The sequence below is a fragment of the Teleopsis dalmanni genome, chromosome 2 (assembly GCF_002237135.1).
Source record: "Teleopsis dalmanni isolate 2A chromosome 2, ASM223713v2, whole genome shotgun sequence".
Lineage (NCBI taxonomy): Eukaryota > Metazoa > Arthropoda > Insecta > Diptera > Diopsidae > Teleopsis > Teleopsis dalmanni.
Genome location: NC_051847.1, coordinates 173390173 through 173415358, shown reverse-complemented (window position 1 = coordinate 173415358; position 25186 = coordinate 173390173). Strand labels below are relative to the sequence as shown.

Here is a 25186-nt window from a genome sequence, read left to right as displayed (position 1 = left end):
TCTAAACAGCAGTGCATCGTTTTCAAGAAAATGCAACCACCAAACATTTGTTTACCTTTTTTTGTGAATATGTTAAAAACAGCTTTTTCAAACTGTCAAAATGCCATGAAGAGCTTTCATTTAGGGTATGTTCAATGGATTCCTTTGCATTTGGAACGTATGTGGAATGCATTCGAACGTCATTCACACAGAATGTGCGAAAATTGCTCATTTTTGTGCTTGAAATTTTATATGCAAGAATGAGCCATTCGATACTCATTTTCGATTTTTGACCAAAATGAGCCATTTTCGGCCAATGTAAACGCCGTATTATTTGTGACTCAAAATGAGTTAGTTGTTGCGTTTAAGGGGCTTAAGAGACGGTAATTCCATCGAAATGAATCGAAGAACTATATCCTTTAATGCATTATGCTAGTTTTATAATATAAAAATGATTATTTAAATTCCGAAAATGATTTGTAATCCCCGTGCAAACTAAATTTTTGGCTACGAGCCTGACTAATATGTTCAAATATTAGTCAAGCCATTTCTTTGAATAATATTTAAGTTGAACTTTTATTATTAACTTTTTTATTGATAAAAAAAAACACATCTATTCTGAAATTGTGTTCCTTCCGAGCTTTTGATATAACAACATTCTACGTTTGTTTACCTCTGATCAAACGATTAGGGTGCGTTTATCTTATACGGCGTTTACATTGGCCGAAAATGGCTCATTTTGAATGAGCCATTTGAAAGTGTTTACATTCGTTCTATTTCATTTGTTCTCATTTCAACAGCTATTTTTCAACTTGCATGTTGATTTGATTTTTGGCCTGTGCCAAAAAAATGTTGCATGAAGGTTAAATATGCCTTCAAACCTTACATTAGAAACTTAAAATATATTTTTAACTTCGATTAATTACTTTTTGGGAAGTAAAAGTTCTAAACAGCAGTGCATCGTTTTCAAGAAAATGCAACCACCAAACATTTGTTTACCTTTTTTTGTGAATATGTTAAAAACAGCTTTTTCAAACTGTCAAAATGCCATGAAGAGCTTTCATTTAGGGTATGTTCAATGGATTCCTTTGCATTTGGAACGTATGTGGAATGCATTCGAACGTCATACAGAATGTGAGAAAATTGCTCATTTTTGTGCTTGAAATTTTATATGCAAGAATGAGCCATTCGATACTCATTTTCGATTTTTGACCAAAATGAGCCATTTTCGGCCAATGTAAACGCCGTATTAATAATATAATGAAAAAAGTATAGAGTTGGATTAATTAATAATATAATAATAATGATTAATAAAATACTTAACGAAGTTAGTTATTATTTAATTTAAATGTTCAATTTACTGTGGACTGAAGAGACAAAATCAATTATAATTATATAAATATATGTATTCATTAATGACGATCATTAATTGAACATTTATTTTTCAACAAAATAAATTTTTTTTAATTTATTACTTTAGATATAAAATTTGGTTACAACTGGTAAACGGAAATTTATTTATTTAGAATTGAAAAAAAAATTTTTCAATTCTGATCTCTTTACTTGTCTGTAGAATCTGTAGAGCCGTTTTGATTCTTGCCAAATAAAAGCTTAACCGAATTATCACCTAAGAAAATATTCCAGAACTCCAGATCGCCATCGCTAACATTTTCATTGGCAATAAATAATTTAATTGTGGTTTTAAGTTCATCTCTAATATCTTTTAATATCGTAGCATCTTCTGCGGTAAAGGACTCTGTATAAGTTGTATTTGTAGATATATTCACATTTCGTGATGGAAATACATCTATACTTTCAGTTTCTCCATGCCATTCATTGGAACATTTTGTATCATTTTGCACTTGACTTAGAAAATGCGCAAATTTAGGATGGCACTGTGACAAATAGCAATTGCGTACAAATCGACGAAGTATATGTTTGTAAAAATTGCGCTTTTTTCTCATATAACGATATTGTTCAAAATCATAAATGTCTTCATTCAATGCAATGGACAAGTCTTTGTTTTCTGTTTTTTCTAACTTCTGAAGTCCACTATCAATTGGTCTAAGTGACGAGTGAGTTTGATGCCCTCCTTTCTTTATATAATTACGTATCTCTTTATCTGATTTAATACAATCAATTACTTCTGTTCTAAATTGTTCTCGTGACATTGCATCCTTCAATGGAGAAAATTCTTTTAATACAGCCTCATATAAACAATTATTTTTTGATTCACTATTATCGTTTTCGGAAGTATTGGTTTTACATATATTAAAATAATTATCTTTCAGTTTAAGCGAAATTGTTATGCATTCTTGTTCCTCTGACAAAGAAAAGAATTCCTGTTTTATTCCATTATTCTCTTCAATAACAATTTTTATATCTTTTTTATATCCATTGTTTTTTAGCAACCGTTTTATTATTTGAGTACTCGCACCTATACATGCGATATCCATTGGTATACCTTCTTCGATCATATCTGCATACAATTCAGGGTTCTTAGTTTTGGTTAAGAGTTTTATCAAATCCTTATGATATTTTTCTGTAATTTGTTCTTCAATTTCTTTTGCTTCATCAGCTTTTTGAAGCAGATTTTTCATACAAATCTGCTTCAATTGTTCAAAATTTTCAGAATAACCTTGCTCTGTGTAGTATGTGTGCACTCGTTGTATATTTTTTCTCACATGTTTTATTAGGTGATTAACTCCCTTCTTTGAAATAGGGCTGACGATATGTTTTTCGATAATTTGACTAACATTTTCGCGAAGCATAGATTTCCATTGGTTCACAACTTCTCTTTCAAAGCATTTAAAATTTTCGTTTGTTTCCAGTTTCTGATTAAGAAGTTCCAATTCTTCTTCTTTTATTTGTTTATTTAGTTTGTCTATTATTTTCTGATTTAAGTTGATTAATAGATTTTTAGTTATCGTTCTAATATTGGTTATATGTGATGATTTTTTTAACTTGTACATTATTTTTTCCACTGCTGATTTGGAAAATTTAGGCATGATGTGTATTTTATTAGTTTCAACAACTGATTTCCCTACGTCGTGGGCTACACTTTCCGCTATATTACAGGTAATAGATATAAATTGTTCCAAGTTACCTTGACTATTAAAAAAACTGTTCGTCAGCCCATTTATAACGTTTAGTGCTTTATGTTGTCCCAATAAATTATAGAGTTTTTCTAGATTTTCGGAAATATTACAGAGCTCAATCTCGATCTCTTGTTCTATAGTAGATAAAATCATAGTGTCCATTTCTTCACATAATTTTCGAAGACAATTTTCCATAAATAAAACAATTCCTACATTGGCAAAGGAATGACATACTATTTCTATAGTTTTCGCTGCAGTGAGTCTAGTTACTTTCTTTTCTGCTAAATTGAGAGCCGTAGTTTTAATTAATGCTTCCTCAGACATGTTCGTTATTTTCATATTAAAACCCAGGTTTGACTTAATAATTTTATAAGCAAATTTTGCTACGTTAGCACCTTTTTTAAGAGTTTTTAAACCAAAAGCACAGACGGAAGAAAATAAATTCATAAGCTTGCACTGTGTATAAAGTTTCCACTCAAAAAACCGTGGTAGTAAAGTATATATTCCATTTGTTAAATCATTTAAGCCTTCCTTAATTAATGCATTTCCAAATGCATTTCCAGTGTTTTGATACTTTGTTATTATATGCATCAAATAACCTGCAGCTACTTTACATATTCCAGTTCCAATAGGAATGATACAGTCCCAAATCATATTTCGAGTATATTTCTTATCTTTTATTTGTAAGATTTGATCTAATGCATTGAGGGAAAAGTGGTGCATTTCTTCTATGCTCTTGAGTTCACTTAAGCTTGAAAGTGATTGTAACTTATATTCAGGAACTATGATTGATTGCAACGAACTCCTTAATATTTTTAAAGTGTTGGCAATAAATTGTATTGTTTCAATTTTCGCTAAGTGCAGCTCATTATCAAGAATCTTTTCTACAGTTTTATCAATTTCTTGGATTTTGTAAGTTGTTTCAGCATTAAAGTTCAATGGTTTTTGTCTCATATCATCAGTGTTAATGTTATAACCTATCGGTGTCGAGCGAAGCCAATTTTTTTTAATCAAGTGGTTTAAAAGAAGTTCTTTACACTCATCTGGAATAAGTTTATCTTGAGATATTAGAAGCATGAAATCATCTTTATTCATTTCTCGTTTATAGATTTGCTTTAACTTTTCTTCTAAATCTTTATTATGAGTAATCACTGTATTGCATTTGATTAATTTGTTTTCTATTAAATCGAAAAATAAATCCAAATGCGGTTTTGACATTATTTGTAAACACATAGGAGCATTTTTCTGACTCTGTTCTTCAAGTTTCTGAAAATCGATTCTATAACTAAAACATAGAGATAATAATGTTTTCACGTCATTTTCATAAACTGGGCAGTATCGCAGCTTAATTTGTTCGATTTCGTAAAATTTGATTTTTAATCTATAAATATTGTTTCCTATATCTTCAATAACACTTTGTTCGCAAAGTTCTGTTAATATATTTACTGCCTCATTATTATTAATATTTATTTTATTAAAATCTTCTGGAGTAATCGAATCGTAACAGGGAAAAGTTATCGACTTTGTATTGACTATATTTAAAAGAGATTTTCTGTTAAATGAAAATATTCTCTTTTTCTTAAGTGATTTATATTTTTCCTTTCCTACATATTTAACAAATTCGTCTTTTTTAAAAGTAATAAACCTTTGCGTTCTAGGAATAACAGACGTATTGAAAAGAATATACCCATTATTGTCGTCCAAAGATTTCTGCTCGAACTCATTTTGAGAGCGCAAAGAATCTAGTAATGAAGGATCAATTTCATTCAATTTTTCAATGTCTACAATAATGAATTGTACGTCATCAATTAAGACGTTTTTTTCCATGAGAAGTTTCCAAAATTCTTCTTTGTTAGGTAATTTGATTTCTTTTTTCAAGTCTTTAAGAAATGCACTTTCATTGATATCTACATATTTGGAAAGAAATGATTTCAACATATCTGTAGATATTCCATAATTAAAACAAATTGTGTCTATATCATCTTCGGAAATATTGTGTTTTACTTTCATTTTACTTAGAATCTTGTTTTTAATGAGATCTTTATATATTTTTTCAGACAGTTCTTCATTGATATCATAATTAGAGAAAGATTGTGGTGTTATATTGTGACCAAATATATCATCTATAGATTGTAAAAACATATGGTAAAGTTTAAGTGTGATCTCTTGTTGTTCCCTAAAGGCATTTATTCGTATAATACTATTATTGTTTTCCTTAATCTCATTTATGATACCAGACGTAATCATAACAAACCTGATATGTTCATCTATGAGTTTAGCAGCTATTTGTAACTCCATCTCAAATTGTTTTGAACTCGCCCTATTACATTTCGTTAACGCAAATGCTTTGTAGTAATGAGCAGCTTCGCTAAAATATGGTTCCATTCTAATTACATCGTCAAATAAACGAATAGCATCTTTAATTGAATTTTTGTGCTCATTATTTTGCGAGAAATATTTTCCAAGTTTGATCATTTGAACCGGATTTCCATCGACCCAATTTAACCAATTTTCGTTATAGTTTCTACGATGAACGGAGGAATTTCTGCTACACTCAGAGTTGAAATTTTTCAATTTTGTAATGAAATCATCAAAACGTTTATAAAAATTATGTTTTTGTTGCTCATCTGATATCATTTTTATATGATGACAATTTTTATCTAACCAAAAAGTCCACTGATCTAAACAGCTTCGTAGGAGAATTTCTTTAATTTCAGAACGCACGTTTTGAACACTAAGAATTTTTTTCAGTTCCTCGAATTGTTTTTTAAACTCATTAAAACACCTTTCTTCCTCATAAATTTGAAAGTCGTAGTATGTTTTTATATTTGATATACGATATACTTCGTTTATATCACGTTCCTTCTTCAGATCTAATACTTTTGCAATACTTTTTTCCGTTCCGTATGAATCTAGAATAATAAGCTGACCGGAACCTCTATCTCCACATCGTGCTGCTCGGCCGAACGCTTGTTGTTCAACTCGAATATTTCTTGGTAAATATGTTAGACAAATGTGCAATCCTCCTGCCTCCCTTAACTTTTTAGTAATTTTTATATCAGTACCCCGACCAGATAAATTAGTTGCAATAATAATCTGTCCCTGATCTAATTCCTTCTTGCCTTGAGCTACATCGAACTCTTCGTAATCACGAACATATTTGTGAACACCTCTTGCAGTTCTTCCTCCGAATGCTTTGTATAAAACTTCCACATTATGTACAGTCTCACAGATGATTAAAACAGAACGATAATTTTCTTCTATGATTTTATTTACTTCTTGTTTTATATAAGTTATCCATTCCTTCTTGTTAATACAAAGAATAGGTTTATACTCTTGAAATTGTTTTGGTACAGCTGTTGGAATAGTCACAAAGTCAACTTTATGTATTTCTTTTAATAAGTCTCTTTCTCTTTGTGATCCTAATGATCCCGTTAGTCCATATAAAGTGCGGTATAATTTAAAAAATGAAATATTAGAGATGAAAACAGCTTTTAAACTTTGTGAAGTTATTTTGCATCCATGTTTAAGTTGTAAAAACTGGTGTAGTCCCTCATCCCATTGGGAGTTCACTTCATCTGTTCCAGTATCTGTATCAATAATTGTAATAATTGGGTTACGATCTGCATAAGTTCCAGATCTGTCTATATCCACTACATAATCTCGTTCTGCTTTCATAAAGAACGCAGTGATGGCATTGTTGATCCATGAATCAAGATGATTTTCAACAAATGATTTGAGATAATTGGGAACACGAATATATGTATTTCTTTTAATACATTCGATTAATAGATAATTGAGTCGATCTTTATAGGTAATAAACTCGGGTAAAAGTATTTCATTAAGTTGACTGTCATTAATATTTTCCTTCAATAATTTACCATGATTGTCTATAATATCAGCACTCACTAAACGTTGCCATATAATAGTTTTATGTTGATCACTTAAATCAGATCCAAGATTTCCGATGTCTTCTTTTTTCACATATCCATATAGCTCGTTTAATACTGATTCTTTTATTGCTTCAGTATCAAATAGAGATATAAAATCGTCAGAATATTTAACTGGTCTCTTAATCCATTGCCAAATATAAATAAAAACAGAACTTAGTTTATCTAAGTCTGCGATATCGTGAGTTAGGTATAGCATATTGTTACCTTTATCAAGTAGCATACTATCTACTTCATCAACTATTATGTTGGCAAAGTCATGATGTCCCAAAATATTTTTTCCGTAAAACCTATCCAATAGATAGTCACGTTGGAAATTGGATAGATCACCATATACTATTTGGTTGCACGAGTAAATTTCCTTTCTTTTCTCAATGTCTTCACTGCAGTTGTGAGACACATCAAAACCAAACAAGTTGTATATGTCCTTATTAGTTTCTGAATCGCGTTTGGCCAACACGTAAGAACTTGTTACTATATCCACCATTTCTCCTCGTAGTAGTTTTATAAGTGATATTGCTACAATTATGAGAGTTTTTCCCTCTCCGGTTGATACTTGAGCTAAGGTACTTTGATCGGTGGTTAAAAATGCTAGCACAGTTAATATTTGAGTGGCACGGAGTTTAAATCCTCGCTTTAGCTGTATTGCTCTATTGATTACTAAAAGTGTTACATTCAATTCGTTACAACCTGAATTTTTCTTAACCCAAGTTTTAATATCATTTTCTGTAAAACAATTCACATTTTTTTTGTTGAATATGTAATTTTCATTGTAAATATTTTTATTGGAATCTGCAATTGCTCTTAAGTTCTTAGAAATTTTTTTTGAAGTATTTGCGCTACTTGTAATTATTTTTACCAGATCCGAAAAATTTCTTTCTCTGCTATTATTAATAAACTTCAGTTGCATAAATTGTGACCATTCATTTATGTTGGAGCTTTGAAGGTTTCTTAATCCTTCCTTATCCAGTATCCACTTTTCGTTATGAAAATTTGATAAGATGTTATGAAGTTCTTCAGAAGATAGATTCTGTTTTTTCTTTTCCAGAATATTAAGAAATTTTTCTGTTAAATCGGTACCGAAGGAGTTTTCTACAGACAAAAGATAATAAGCAGCTATTGTGAGCTGGTCGCTTTCTTGCCAATTTGTTAATCGCCGCAATTTCGACAACCAGTATTTTTCTTTAAGAGTATAATGCCAGTCAGATAGTTCTAGTCCTTCCAAAGAAATTTTTTCTGTCGAGATAATACATAACATACGTAACGTGTTTCCGACAAATTTGTAAGATATTTTACTTCCTTGACTCAATTTTAATCCAAATGATAATACTATATATTTGTTTTCTATTTTCGATAGGTACTTCCGCCACTTACGTATTTCTTTTAATGGACTCCTAAAATGGTCTTCAAGTTGTAATAATAACAATTCGTCGATCCAGTTTCGTTGGTTATATGCGGCAGTAATCCAACAAAAAATGTTCAATTCCTTTCTGTTTTCAACAACAGAGTTTAAAATTGAGTTAATCAGGTAGCTGAATTCTTCATATGATATATTTCTTCCTTCAGTGCAGAACCGCTTTAGTATATAATGCAAAATTTTTTGTTGATCGATGTATTGGGACTTGATTTTTTCCAGCCGTGTCTTTAGTTGTTGTTCTTTTTGATCAGAAAAAAATTCCATAATTTTTTCTACTTCGGTTTCTTCAGAATCAACTTTTTTTTCATTTTGTAGAGAAATATTTTGTTTTAGAAAAAGCTTTTTCTTTAAATAATCATCGAAATCTTGTTTTTTATTACAAGACTGAAGGTCTCTTAATATGTTATTGAAAAGAATATTACTATATTCACGTTCTTCAACAAGTTTTAAATAATTTTCGTCGATACTATATTGTATGAATTCATTTGAAATTTGCACTGCATGAATAGCAATTTTAGATGAAGGATTGTGATTGTCTCGGAGAGATAAATCGTACTTTATATCAGAAATGTACAATCTAATATTCACATTAAATAAATGAGCCAATAATTCTCTATAACTTTTAGATAGTGGCCCTTTTCCTCGAATATAGTTATAGTACTCCTTCAGAACATCTTTATCTTTACAACATTTTTCCCAGTCATATTGAAGAGTAAGTTGTTTATTAAAACGTATATACAGAGCATTTAATAATTTATCGTTTTTTATTTTATTTTTTAGTTCTTGTTTTAAAGATACGTCTTTAATGCTTCGATTCCACAAATCTAATACTTTTCTATGCAACGGCTTAGTTAGTTCTCGTTTAAATGCACAAAAAAATGTTTTGAATTTGTGATCCTTCTCTTCTAAAAATTGAGTATATTCATTAAAATATTTTTTTAAACAGTCGAGAAAATCTACTTCAGATTTTCGTTCTTCTAAAATAAATACTTGAATGGAACGTTTAAAACTTTGAATGTTTTCATCACAACTCAGCAAATCTGTTTCACAATAGTTAACGATCTTTTCACGTTGCTCCTTCTTGTCTTCATATAGATATTGACTTAGAGTTCCCAAAATTGAATGAGATATGTCGTTGTTCTTTGTTTTGTCTTTAACAAGATACTTTAATACAGTTTCGGCAGTCAATTCTATTTTAGATTTTACTTTATTATGGGATACTAGTTGCATTGCAATTACTTGAAGAGTGGCAAATCTATACTTGTCAATCAAAAGTAATTCTATTTCTTTCAATTTATTTTGTGTATTAGTCAACTTACTTCCTTTTTTAAGGATTTCACTTTTCCATATTTCAAAATATGATAAGAACTCATTTATTTCGTCGATTTTTATCTCAATGTCTTGTAAATGGAACCAGTTGTCGAAATTTGATTGTGGACATTTAACCTCGTTGAGCAAATCCTGAATAGATTTTCGATCAGTTCGATCAGATCTAATAATGCGTTTTAAGTCCTTCCGCTCTTTATAATTATAATCTTTCTGTTTAATGAACTTCCATTTACACTCAATTTTGGACTCAGTCGTTTGGTTTTTCTGTGCTTCCTGATTTTCTGTCATTGCTTGACGAATTTGTTGGTTGATTTTTTCTATTTCAAGTTGCATACTTTTTATAGAATTTTTATCAGTAGTGTTGTTACAATAAACAGAGTAATTGGCTTCTATATTAGATTGAGAAATATTTTTTTTTCGAACAGCTTGCGCATGATGCTGTCTGTTTCGATTTAATTCATCACTGTTCCTTTCTTCATATTTTGTTTCCTTTTTGTCCATGATATTCGAAGATGTGATTTCAACATATGAATATTTATCATAATTGTCAATTTTGTAAGGACAATGAACTCGTTCTGATGAATTATCTTCATGGTATTTTAACATCAGTTTACTGTTCTGATCTGTTCCGAAAATTTTTGGCCATTTATCACCAATTGAATAGTCAATATAACCCATATCCCAACCATTTTTCCCATGATTACCATATTTTCCTGCTTTTCCATTTTTTCCCGCTGTGCCTTCTTTGGATTGTGTTGTCACAAGAATTTGCTGATTTGTTGCTACATTTCTTACTATAATATCGCCGGGATATCCACCTTGACCGCCTATTCCATTTCTTCCACCTGGACTTCCGGGTTTACCTAATGAGCCTTTGTAAAGTAAAAATGATTGACAATTGTAAAACAAATTTGGTGCCTGATAGGAAAATGTGATCTCATTTCCTTGTTCTGTGATAGTATTTAGAAAAATATCACCATCAGCAATAATTGCATCATGAATATCATTGAAAACATTTTTAGTGTAAGGATCACAGAAAGTCCAATCTCTATACCATCCAATTTTTATTTCTTGTAAATCAGATTTGATACTATTAATAGTTTTTTCTACATTTTTCCAACGTGAATAGCAAAAAAGCTTAGAAACGGGTGGAAACTTTTCACAAAAATCGGAATTTATTATACCTTTTCCATCAACTCCATTTTTCCCATCTCCTCCATCCTGACCAACACTACCATTTCCACCATTGGAAATAATAGTGAAGTTTTCGGGGTTTTCTATTTTGTTCACTAAAATCAACACATTACCACCACTCTCTCCAGGATAACCATCGCTGCCATCACCAGGAGTACCATTGTATGTAACACCTGCATTATTTTTATAAAAATGTAAATTATTATTTCCAGAAACGTTCCATAATACTTTATTATGAATTTTTAATGCTTTTGTTAAAATAATTATATTTTTTCCTTTCCAAACTTCACTATCAAGATTTGTTCCAATGTGCATAACATCTGCACCTATAAAACGCACTTCTTCTATACTGGACTTTTTTTTAAGTAGAACTTCTAATTGTGTTAAAATTTCAGTGATATTAATGTTATTTCTAATCACTTCAATAACTTGTCGATTATCTATTATTTTCTCTTCAATTTTTATTGGTTTTATATAGCCACTTATAACTTCTTTAAACTTGTCTAACAAAAAGAAATTTTCTTCGTTTTTAAGTTCTGTAGATGCTTTTTGTAAAATTGTAAGTTTTTCATTAAAATTGTCGCCTTTATATTTCAAAATAATATCGATCAGGTCATCAAAATATATTATACCCATACAAAAATCTGCTAGTCTCAGTTTATTAATAATTGACTGTATATTTCTGGAAGAACTTAGTAAGTCAACGAAAGCTTCTAAAAATATCGATTCTTTTTGTGCAGTGGCACTATAGGCAAATATTGGTACCAGGCATTCTTCCTTAAATTGACTTATAAGATTTTTTTTCTTGTTTTCACTTATGAAATGATAATGATCTACTAAATTTTTATAATATTCAAGTTGCTTGAATGATTCAGGAATGTCACTTAACGTTTTAATTTTATCTATTGAACTTAATATTGTTTGAATTAGTTTGGTATCATTACACTCAGTTGTTGCTTGTACTAGGGCTGTTACTTTTTCCATCCAAAGCTCTGTGCAGTATTTCATGTATTTTTGTTCGATATATGCATTATCAATGGAACTGAGAGATTTCTCATATTCCCTCTCTATACAATTTTTAACTTGAAGTAAGTTGGACTTGCGCTCTGTAATTTCTTCAATAATAATAACTTTAATACGCTCCTTTTCATCATTATAAGCTTCGGTCTGAGAGTTAAATGCATTCTCAAGCACATTCCGAATTGCAGTTTCGTGTGATACATTCGTTGAAGATTGAATAGGTTGTTGATATGTCTGATCTATACAGTAGGAAAATGTTTAGGTAAATATTAAAATTTTATAGTATGAATTGATGTTAAACACAAAATAATACATGCAAAAAAATCTTTTAATAATACAAGTTTTATATTAACATAACAGCAAATTTAATTACAAATTATTTCCATTCAAACTAAAATTATAAAATAAAAAAATAAAAATTGTCTTTAGCTTTGTTGAAGACTTAATTAAATAAATTTCAGTTATTAATTATTTAATTACAAAATTATTTTCACTTATATATCCGATTTGATGAATACGGAGAAAAAGTCGTAATAGCTGCAATATATTGTCCACCCAACTACAATATAAAAGTTCAAGACTTCCAAAACTATTTTAAAAGACTCAGTTATAAATTTCATTCTAAGGTTCAAGACTAATAACACCAAGAAGACGGATATTTCTAGCAGTTGTGAAAAGTGAAGATCTCGATGTCATTTTAACTGGACAGGCAACTCACTTGACAGGCCTTCTGATCGACAAAAAGTCCCAGACCTTATTGACTTTGGTCTAAGCAAAACTATTAAACTATCAACAATCACCGCATTTCCATCAGTTGAACAGTCATCAGACCACTCACCAAAAATAATAACGGTACAATGTCAACAGAATAGAACTATCCAAACGCAAAGTCTGACGAAATATGTAAACTGGTTAAAATTTCGTAAATATGTTTCTAGTCATATACCACAACATGCTTAGTTCAAAGTGAATAATGAAATTAATAATTGTGTTAATCAATTTTCTAAAGTAATCTCAATGGGTGCTGAAGTAGATTCGATAAGAATTGAAAAAACAACCTAAAAAATGGGTGTGACAAAAACGATAGAGGTATTATTAAAACGGAAAAGAAAAGCTAGAAGACTTTGGCAACGGCATACTGTACTGTACTGTAATGTTGAAACACATAGGTAAGTCTTCATATTTTGCATCAAATCTATGCATTTCTTCACTAATATGAAAGAAGTATTAGTGCCAGTGCTATGAAAAAAAATTCAATCCTACTGATGGAAAAGTCGACACTATGGACTAGAAATGAAGACGTTCAAAAAGAGTTAGTGCATGTTAATTGAACAACTAAGTAGTAACGAATCCGATGTGGCGACCTAAACAGACATCTGGATAAATAACTATTAAATTTAATAGTTCGGTTTCTATTCAATTGAAACTACAGTCGTAATTTCGAAAAAATTTAAAATCCTATACATCGTACAAGTACAAAATTCTTGAAAATAAGGAAAAGTTAATCTGAAAATATGTGAATGCTAACATAAAGAAGCATTAGTGTTTCCAATAACTATTTGTACACCTACGAGTTGGAATCCTTTATTTGCTTACAGTGTAAACACCTCTGTACTTAAAAAATCAAGCATAAAAATCAACCTGATTACAACGGTCTCTAATAATATCTGACTTACTTTGATTTCGCAGGGAGATGACTGGAAAGAAGAAATAAAAATCGTCCTCTGCGTGTGTGTGAATTTCAACTTTTGCTTGGGAAAATGGTGAGCGACGTGATGTATACAGCACAAAACTGAGTAATAAAGTGCATTACAACTAATAATAAGCTCTCTTAATACGCTAAAACACTTTATCAAGAGTAAAGAGTAAAGAATTGAAGAAAAAATGCTATGGTATCAATAAGTCCATTCAAAGACCATTCAAAGTCCATTCAAAGTTAGCTTGTTTGAATTCAAAACCAATTTCTGGTGATTGGCGTAAATACTGAGATACTGGTTTTTATATTAACAGTAAATAGATTATAAAACAATCGGTATATTTTCTTCTGCTCTTCGGAAACCTGTACGAATAATATTTATAGTTTATAAAGTCCCAGACTTTTTTCCACTCTGTTTAGGAATCATTAACATTTAGAAAACTTTATCTGACATTTATTCAAAGTACTGTTAAATGATAGTAAATCGATTTGACATCTGACTGTCTGTGTGAAGGATATCAATGTATCGACTAAGCTAAAGCGAATATTTTTATTTGTTTAAATATTATCGGCCTACTTCATAAAAATTTCTTAAAATGCTTTTTAAATACATTTTAGTTAAAATGTATTTTAACTTTATAATGGCATTATAATGTACCTTATTCATAAACATTTTATAAACCTTTGATAACTATAAAACAAATGTTAATTACATAACTATTAAGAATGAACCTTTCTACAGCACTATAAGGAACAATATGAAATAAGAACAACTGCCAGTTTAAATTAAGGAAAAATAGTTGTGCTCTAGTACAAAAAATGATTAAGTATTGAAGCAAAAAAGTCAGAGGGCACATTTGGCGTGTTGAAGATATCGCGTTTTGCGATATATATTGGATTTTTTGTGCTCATTTTCTAAAACGTGAGGTCTCAGTAGACAAAGATATGTACCCATTTGTATTACATTTGATTTACAGACTATTTTTAACGATCTCGCGGACCTCCGTTTGGAAGCCACTGGTACAGAGGGTATGAAAATCGATGAACAGTACAATTGAGCTCTTTTTCATGTTAGGATTGTTAAATGCTGTATAAAATAATAAGATCTTGCATGTTACTAAAATAGTTTTAAAACTTTTGGATATTTTTATTCATAATATTAGAATTATAATTTATTTATAGGTTTGTTAACTATTGAAGGGAGTACATTAAACTAGAATTTAGTTTTCTGATTTATAGATATTTTTGAGTTAGTTCATAAGTGAGAATTTCAGTAGTGTTATATATATACCATTAAAAAATGACTAAAAGTAGAATATACAAAAACATTTGTCGTTAATTCTAAAAGTAGTTTAATTCGATAATTGATTAAACATATGGTTCTAATAATGGTGATAAAAAAAGATAATAATGACAAAAATGATAAAGTTTTTGATTTTGCCTAACGCATCGTTCACTATGTCACTATGTGGTATGCCCGGTTTGCTCGACTAAAAATGATCAACAGTTAAATGTATTGGTTATTCCATTTAAAAAACCTGCACAATAATTTTGCTTATAGGATCCATATTTAATTGTAACGAGCCAATAAAAATTACTACACAACCAAAAATTTTGCTTAAAATGCTGTTATAGACAGTGAACGAAAACAAACACCAAAGTACAAAACATAGTGTACTGTTTGTCATCTTTGTTAAAAAACACTAAACGAACAGTACATTAAAAAAAGTCCGAAACAATTCAACAATTTTTAGAGTTTTTGTACTTTTCACGAAGGTAGTGCTCATTATAACGATCTTTTCACGAAGGTAGTGCTCATTTTAGTTATCTTTTGCCGAAGGTAGTGTACTTTTTAGTGATCATTTTCCTAAGGTAGTGGTTTTTTAGAGTTTGTCGAACAAAACGATTTGGACACGTTTTTAATGTGCATTGTTGTTGGTTCGTTTGCATAAGAAGAAGAAAAAATTTTGTTTGCATTTGTATTGCATGTATTTTGTTTGTGTTTTTAAATAAAGATATTGTGTATGCATTTATTGATGCATATTTAATATTAGGGAATGAATTACATATATTAAATATTTTATTGCGGTTGGATGATTTGTATTATATTTATAATGCCAATAAAAGCAAAAAACAAAATTTTAAAATTGTTTATATAATTCGGTAAAAAATATAAAAATTTTTTAAGAATTTCTGTTTATTTATTTGGATTATTGCGTAGGAATATATAGATTTTATTGTAACAATACATGTCAGTTAATATGCAAATTTTTCCTAAGTAAATATAAAAGGCAGGTAGAAAGCTAAATATATATTTTCAATTATTTTGACAGAAAAATGTTGCCTCATATTATTTTATTACCTAAATAATGTCTTTGACAAACTAATAATTGATAAAAAACGCAAGATTTTTAAATAGAAAAAGTAAACAAGTGAGGGGGACGCGAATGACTATGCAAAGTGCATCTTGTTTGTGTTAGGTAAAATCTTCAGTTAATTTCTATCCAGAAAGATCAGTCATTTCCATGAAATATAAAACAGGTGAAAAAAAGTATCTTCGTAAAAAGATCGTTATAATGAGCACTACCTTCTTTAAAAGTACACAAACTCTAAAAATAAAGTTTGTGTTCGCGGACACAAACTTTAAAAATGTTTTGATGTGTTTCGGACATGAGCAGTACACTACGATACTGTACTGTTTATTTTCGTTCACTGGTTATAGAAGGTATGAACCTATTATAAATTTTGACATTTTATAACAGCATTTTAACTTTATTAAACGTTTATGAATAGAGTTTTATAAATGCTTTATAACATTGTTAAATAACATTTATGAATAACGTTTTTGATAAAATGTATTACAAACCTACTATAACTTTTTATGTATAAGGCTATATATTTTTAATTTGATAAAACTTATTGATACGTGGGTAAATTAATAAACTAATGCAAATATATTTGAGTAAAACATATTATTACTTATTCTAGTATATAAACACTTACCAATGTTGACTATGTCAGTTATATTTTCCATTTTTTGTGTTTTTTTAATATTTTCCTTGATGATTTATGTAAACTGGAGTTTCAGCTATTCAGTAAAATCGAAAAGTATTATTAATTATTATTCTATAATTATCATATTATTCTATAAGATAAATATCATCACATGGTGTGCAAGAAACTACAACTAAAAACACACGTCTGTTCGGTTTTACAATAAATATAAGACTCTCTTTATTTCTATAATTTTTGCTCTTAAATACTAAAATTTACATAGTTTAATAATTAGGTTTTATTAGGTTTTTCTTTTAGGTACAAGGTTAAAGGAAATGTCATTTAACCTTTTTCTTTGTTACCTTATTTAATTACTTCCTTTTTCTTTAGTTATATTAACTAGTCCCTGTTATTACATTTTATATTTTAATGTCTAAAAGAACCTTGGTAACAAAAATATTTTAAGGCTTTGAAAAACCTTTGTTAGAAATTAATTTAATTTACTAAAATATAAAATAAAATACTAAAATATTAAATAAAATGCTAAAATATTTAATACCTAAATAACTGAATATGTTACTTAGGTAATTAGCGCGCAGACACATGTTCAAATTTGAACACATGGTAAATATATTAGGGTTAAAACCCGCTTGCTGTTGTCGGAGTTGGCAGTCGATTGGGTCGAGAATGTGGTTTGAAAGAATTTTGTTAAATATTTTGTAAGCGACAGAGATGAACGAGATCCCTTGTCAATTGTTGCAGTCCCTCTATCACCCTTCTTAGGAATCTTGATAATCAGACTATCATTTCACTCTTGGGGCACAGCTTCAGTATTCTAGTTTTGTACAAAGAGAGCTTGGAGTGTGTCAGCTAGCACTAGGGGATTAGTTTTAAATACCTCAGCAGGCAGATTGTCTGTGGAGGCAGAGGTTACACGAAGAAAATAGAAGCTACTTTTTAAAAGCAACGCAACGTCGACTTTTTTTACAGTGCCCCCAAAGAAGGAAGAGGGGTATCACTTGCTATATTTTTTAACTCTGCAGTATCTTAAGTCTTATACTTATGGGAGAATACAGATAAGTGAAAAGGTAGATATATAAATGGTCTTAACAAAGCAGCGACTGTTCTTGAGAGATTAGGTAAAAGGCAAAGTTCAAACATGTCATATGAGTGAGCTTCGAAACTACTAATGGAAATTAAATACCCGAAAAAAATTAATATGAAATTAATATAAATTTGGTTGTTATAAAAATCGAAATGTTACTTAATTCATAAAAATAAACATTTATGAAAACGTCTTTCATTTAAAAGTGGATTTTTGATAAGTTGTTTGTTCAAAAAGCTCTGATATGTAATGAATTGCAGAAACGTATAGACGGGTTACCAACTGTGCAAATGGTGAAAGAAAAGCATACTTAGCAAAGACTATTCTGCTTTTTATGGTAAGAAGTTTAAGTGGAAACTTTAAATAGGTTTTATATTCTGTGGCTTGTCCATAAAAAATGCAGAAAAAAGACTTAAGAAAATAATTATTTAAATGTACAGACATTTCGGAGCTCATTGGATTAAAGGTCTTATTAATCATAGATTGTTTAATATTCTTGGATTTTCTCAATTTAAGCCGACATTTCGCTGCAAAGAAAAAACTTACTCGACGTAATATTATGTGTTACAGCTTTTTAAGACTTTTCGTGGTCGACTTTTGATCGCTACTCCAGATGGAATTATTTCTAAGCAGGTCGTTGAGAACTTATATAATATGGATCGACAAGGCGCAACTAAGGTTTGTTCAAAATTAACGTAATGATATATGTCTCCGACAGATTTTGAGAAAATAAGCGTTCGGCTGTTGTAAAAATAATAAGCCATATTGTTGCTGGTATTGAGACTTTCTTATATTTCAATAAGTTCAAAGACGAATAACAACATCGTCTAAGTCAACTACAGGTTGCTGCAAAAAATGGACTGCTTATTAGACATTAGAATGGAAAATTTCCATTAAAGGAAAGCGGCAATAAAAATATTCAATTTTTATTAGAAATGAGGCCTACATTTCCTAGGTGAAATCTACTAAATCAAAAGTATATATTGCTTTAATGGGATGGAACAATTCTGCTAATTTTATCAAATATTTTCACATTCCATAATGAGGTGTATTATATATATCTCTGAAAATTTAATCAAGATCAAGTTGAAAGTTTTGTCTCATTAGTAAGATCTCGAAATGTTAACGAAAGTAATCCAAACATTTACGAGTGTAATCAGTATTTTGATTTAGATTGGAATGCGGTATTCTAAATACCAGACAATACAAAGATTCTAATAAAAGATATGCTCCTGAAGTTCGCACACTAATATTGCTGAACCCGAAGTAGATCCATTAAAAAATGTTAGTATTAATGAAAAATTCGATAACCCAATAAGTGATAACGCAATTCGTTATTTTGCAGGGTATTGGTACTTGAAGTTACAAAAAAAGTTGAACATATTTTGCGACAATTGTTTTGATACAATGACTGAGCTCTTACCAACATCTTCAAATATGACAGATGTTTTAATTACAAAAACCTATGACTCTGTTTTGTTTGGAACATCTTTAATTAGCCGACAGATACTTTCTTCGAAATATGCAAAATGCAAGTTATTTTTTTTCAGAAAGAGTTAATGAGAAATCCATGCATATTGAATATAAAGGCATACATATTTATGAAACCTGTCGAATAAACTATACAAATACTTAAGATATGATTTGCAAGAGTAATATGTGTTATGAACATCAAATCGTTAAATTGTATGCTTCTGGATCTGTACTTAGATCGTGGACCATAAAAGAAGACAGCAAATGGAGTGCAATACAAGAAAGGAAATAATGCATTCTTCTCAAGAAAACATAAAAATATAAAATTTAAAATCGAAATAACTGGCAAATATTCACCTCAGGGAGTTATTTATATTATGGAGTTATATTTATATATAATGTAGACGCTAAGTACTTTTCAAACATTAATAAACTTCAGTTAAATCGAAACATGATAGCACACTCTGGAGGTCCACAATTTTGTCAAGTTTTCCTTGATATGTCCAGAAATATTCAAATATGGGTATATATTACTTTTTCAAGCGATAGTAAATTCATATTTGTGAGGGAAATCAACAATATAAATCGAAAATATAGCAACAATTATAAGTACGTGATCCCTTTTCACTCTATTTCCTCATTATCCAAAAAGAAATAAAATGTTGTGAACATAAAAACAAAAAAATTCACTTTACTGATTGTCCTTTCGTGTCGAAGCATCAAAAGTCAAAAAACATAAGAATGTAAAACAGAAAATCGTCTCCATATAAATCACACAAGTATCCAATATAATAGGACAATACTGCAAATTTTTTTAATTTTTTGATATAAATTTTTTTTTATATATTTGAAAAAGAAAACATTTTTTTTATTATTTTATATAACTACGCCAACAAGTACATCGAGCATTTACATCCACTTCGTTTCTTTCGTTTTGCGTTCGACATCCTAAAGTGATGATTGGTTCTATGGACAAAGAATGCCCTTATTAAGAATCAGACAGGTTGTGTTGCGCATCAGAAAAAGTGCAACTACCAGAAATTGATAGACTACCAGAACCATTGCACGGCTTGCTCATTGGCACGCATGAAGATTCAAATCTGTTCCTGAAGTCCATTCGCATATTTAATTCATGCTTCCAAATGACTTCGTTCGGAGCAACGGAAATAGTTCACAATACTACGGCAAATAGCAGTACAATATAATACATTCATTATCATTTATTTAAAAAAATAAGCAGCAATAGCTGTTGTTACTTTCTTCATGTCAGCGCTTAATTCAGGAAATAATTATTTATGTATAAATAATTATAATAATGGAATATGCCTCTTACGGCTTTTAGTGACGATTAGCAGCTGTTTTTGATTTCACCATATAAGAAATAGAACAAAAAAACTTTCTATCACAAATTACAAATGATAAAACTTTTTTCGAAAGCCTTGCACCAGAATAGCTAAAATCTTACAAACGGTTTCCGGTCGATTTTAAAAAGATCTTGCGATGAACTTCTAACGATCTTTACCAGAATTGCTGTGCAACAATATGAAACGAAAATATAGCACCAATTTCTATACTATATAATACACTCTCTCATACGTATAATACATACCCTCATTAAGATCATTAGTTATCTGCAGCTTTAGATTTAGATTTTACAATCCAAAGCTTATATGTGCCTTTCTAGCTATTCGATCTGCCTGCTATGATATTAGTGGAATCATTTTTAGTTCTGCATTCGGAATCTATATATTATTTGTCTGTATGTGCTTCAATTTTGATACTAAGTTCTTCTGTACTTATGTTTCAATAGGGAATGGCGGAAAAATATTCGAGATTTTCTTGCGTTTTACATAAATAATATTGTGAAATTGAATTATGTTTAATTTATTAAACGGTTTATTCAATACAAAATATATATACATGTATATCTTACCAGTTTTAATAAGAATTCAGTAAACTGAATATCACATTTCTTTTACATTATATGACGCATATTTAGTTTTGTGTATATTTCACTGTTAAAAGAAGGCAAATATATACTATAGTTCATGTTAATTCTTTTAAGTTCTATGACTCATCAAAACTCAGATCAAATAGTTTAAAGTTTATTTCCTTCATTGTTTTTTTATGCAGAATTAAATAAACAATTATTCAATCGTTAACAATACTCGAAAATCACATTAACACATCACATCGTTTTGCTTCAGTTTTAGTAAAGATCAATTTCATCCAAGAATGAATTTTGAAGTAAATTGTAATTTTGCAAAATTATTATGTACCGCTTAATCACACACATTTAAAAACAGCTGTCAATAGAGATCAAAAGCGCATAGTAAATATCAAAGAATATAAAAAAAAGAAACTGAGAGTGATTCAAAATATCGGATATATAATTTTATTATTCACATAATGTTCGATATTTTGTGTATCGAGGTGAAAATATCACTCAGTGCAAAAACAAAGAGCCTTACGCTACACAATGGCGCGTTCTAATTTCTTTCACCCGGTCTATATAAAAGCACTTTTTGAGAAATTTCGCTATTTGTTTTGCTTTTATTGACAATAAAAATCCTTTACGACAAGTGCACCAAAGTTGCAATTAAGTGCACAAATATTATACTAATGAAGTTTTTTACCACTAATTATAAATGATAAAACTTTGTTTAAAAAACAGAATAGTCAAAATTTTAAAAACTGTCTTCCGCTCACTCTTACAAAGATTTTACCAAAGACTTTTAACGATCTTTGTCATTTTTATATAATACTGGTTATATTTTTTTAATTAATTTATTTAATTGCTATGAAGCGAATTTCTTATATGTCATTTACACTGGCCTAAAATGGCTCATTTTGGTAAAAAATCGAAAATGAGAAGAGAATGGCTCATTCTCGCATACAAAATTTCAAGCTCGAATGCGATACATTTCATCACATTCTGTATGAATGCGTCCCAACGACGTTCGATTGCGTTCCAAATGCAAAGAAATACCCCAGCGGGAAATGCCTAGCGCTGATTATTCAAAGGAAACTCCTAATTACTTTAACACGTGCATGTCATTGCGGGCAAGCGCTGAATCGTTCGATTACCTTTTCAAATTTGTAATGCAACATTTCAGCGCTGACATGCTCGCTTACCTTTTCGAATTTGTAATGCAACATATCAGCGCTGAAATGTTCGCTTACTTTTTCGAATTTGTAATGCAACATATCAGCGCTGACATGTTAGCTTACCTTTTCGAATTTATAATGCAACATATCAGCGCTGACATGTTCGCTTACCTTTTAAATTTTACCTATGCTATTGATTTTTAAATAAAATACTATAAATTTTTTTGGATAAATTATATTTTATATTTATGATTTATACATATAAAATATTAATATTTACATAAAAAAATATAACATACTTATATATATGAATATTTTTCTGGAAATTGTTACTAAAACCTTGAAGAGATTTCCAGACTCGACTCGATCACTTGTTCCGGCTTACCATCTGTACTTAAAGCATCTGTAAATACAAAAGTATGTTATTGTTAATTAAAGTTAATTATGTACAATATACCATACCAAAAAGTGCTGCTGTCACATTCTCTAACGCTCTTAAGGACTTCTTGCCTTAGGTACCATTCTCCAAAATTCCAGGAAATTTTTCGCGTAATTGGTTGTTTTTTAATAACGCGTCTCATTGATGCAGTCTATAAATAACGTTATAGATGAAAAGAAATGTATGAATTAGTAAAATTGTTACATGTGAATATATTAATAAGTTGAAACTGAAAGTAAGAAACATATATAATTTAACTTACAACTACTTCAACGGCAGTGATTTCTTCATTAAATTGAATTAAATCCTCCTCAGTTCGAATTGTAAAATTTTCCAATTGAAACAGCTGACTACATGACTACAGCTGATTACCCCTTGCTTTAGAATGACTGCATTCGCAGCACATTGGTCAATTAATCGTTCTTGACGCAGTAGCATCTACATAATACAAAACAAAAATTTCAATTATCATTTTAAATATATTTACTTCATTTTGCATATACTTACAGTGAGTTTATGTGAAATTACAAATTATATTTTATTTATATTTTTGTTTTTTATTTGATTTTAAGAATTAAAAATTGTTCACTGTTCGCACTTCACTAAAATTAAAAGCAGACTAAATGTATACAATGTAGGCAAAACAAGAAATTCTTAACTCATGCTTTTGTTCTTCATTCTTTTATAATTTCAACCCCGAAATTGCCTATGTCGAACACAAATGTCGATAAGAAAGAAAAATAAAAACGAAGAGCTATTACCTCTTCGCTTACTTTTTCAGCGCTGGCATAATGGTGCCGCTGGGACATTGAACTCTCACACATTGAAATAAAAGCTCTTCATGGCATTTTGACAAAGCTTGAGAAAGCTGTTTTTGTTTAATGGTTGCATTTTCCTGAAAACGATGCACTTCTTTTTAGAAGAGAATTTTAAGAGAGAATTTTAGTGTTTTAGAGAATTTTAGTGTTTTATTTTACCAGTTTATTTGTGGCTGTGTGGTGTTTGCAGTAAATTATTTAAATATAGAAAAAATTCAAAATTTTTTAAAGCTGACGATTACTTAAAGACTAGAGATTTAAAAAAAACTCTAAAGCGAAGATTCCATAAAATCAATTTGCATAAGAAATTGCATAAGTCTTCGGTTTACCGGATTGAAAATCAAAAAAATGCCCTTAAAAATTTCGTAAGTTCAACTGAAAGTGAGGTTAAAGATGCTTTATGAGTGGTTTTTAAAACAAAGAAAGAACAGTGTCACAATATCAACAGAGATTTTGCGATCAAAAGTTATTAAGTTGCACTCCATAATTTACCAAACCAGCTGAAGTTTAAAAAGTTTAAGCGTTCACATAAAATTTGATTTTTAAAGATAATTGGCGAAAAATTGTCTTCTAAACCTCATCTTGTTGATCCATTTGTGCAAGAGTTTGATATTACGTTTATAAGCATGGGTTGATCCTTGATCAAATCTATAACGCCGACGGATCCGGTTAATATTATTGGATGCTTCCAAATTACACTCTTGTTTCATGTAGTGATATATGTAAGACATGAAAAAGTTATTCGCATTGTAAAGAGCGAATAATTTTCTTTGGTGGTTTGACAGATTATTGGTGGTTGGCAAATCGAAAAATTAGAAATACAGAAATATGCAGAAATATACAAATCTAGTCAGAATGCATGGATGACATCATTTATTTCTAAGAACTGGTTTCATTGCAAATTTGTTTACTTTATTACAATTGGAAAAATTAAATTGTACAGAAAAGATATTTTTCAGGTTAGAGAATTTTTGACTTCAAAAGGCATGTCGCAAACTGCAGGTTTATTTTTGGATAATGCGAATTATCACCAAATTACCGAACAAAAATCCGATGCGGGTCAATAGTAGCAATGAATCTATCACTCAGTTATACTGCGCTTAGTCAGCCGTTAGATCAATCCGTTATCAACTTGATCATATTAAACTAAAATATTAAAAAATCTTGGGAATCTTGGAATGCTGAAATTCAACAGCGAATGGAGCGAAAAAGACAAATCGACTAACAGGACTGAAATTTGTTTTAGAAGGAGATGGTACAATATATAAAGTTAAACTGTTAATAGCACAATATTTTTTTGTTTGATGTTAGCTGTGGTAACTAATTGCCAAGAGCTCCACCCAAAAACTGGCGGGTATACTGGGCTTGCCATCGTACCATGCTAGGCATCCAGGACCACATCAATACCATCAAGACTGACCCAACACAATATTTTGTCAAACAACGAATCATTGTCAACGTTCAAGTGCGCAATGAGCTCAAGTGGGCTGTGGTCTATAAAGCCGCCACTTCAATTTAAATATCCAGTCTAATAAGAAAATATTTAAAATTTTTGTCACACACTTA

General features: G+C 29.8%; 1 protein-coding gene across 1 annotated transcript; it reads right to left on the bottom strand.

Annotated features, from left to right (window-relative positions):
- Positions 1 to 1460: 1460 nt before the first annotated feature.
- On the bottom strand, positions 1461 to 16717 carry LOC119676188. Its single transcript, XM_038087421.1, has 4 exons — positions 16687 to 16717; positions 11600 to 12226; positions 8867 to 11140; positions 1461 to 7774 (listed from the first exon to the last, which is right to left on the bottom strand). The coding sequence occupies exons 1-4, from the start codon at positions 16715 to 16717 to the stop codon at positions 1539 to 1541; spliced, it is 9168 nt and encodes a 3055-aa protein (XP_037943349.1). The 3' UTR covers positions 1461 to 1538.
- Between the last annotated feature and the right edge of the window lie 8469 nt (positions 16718 to 25186).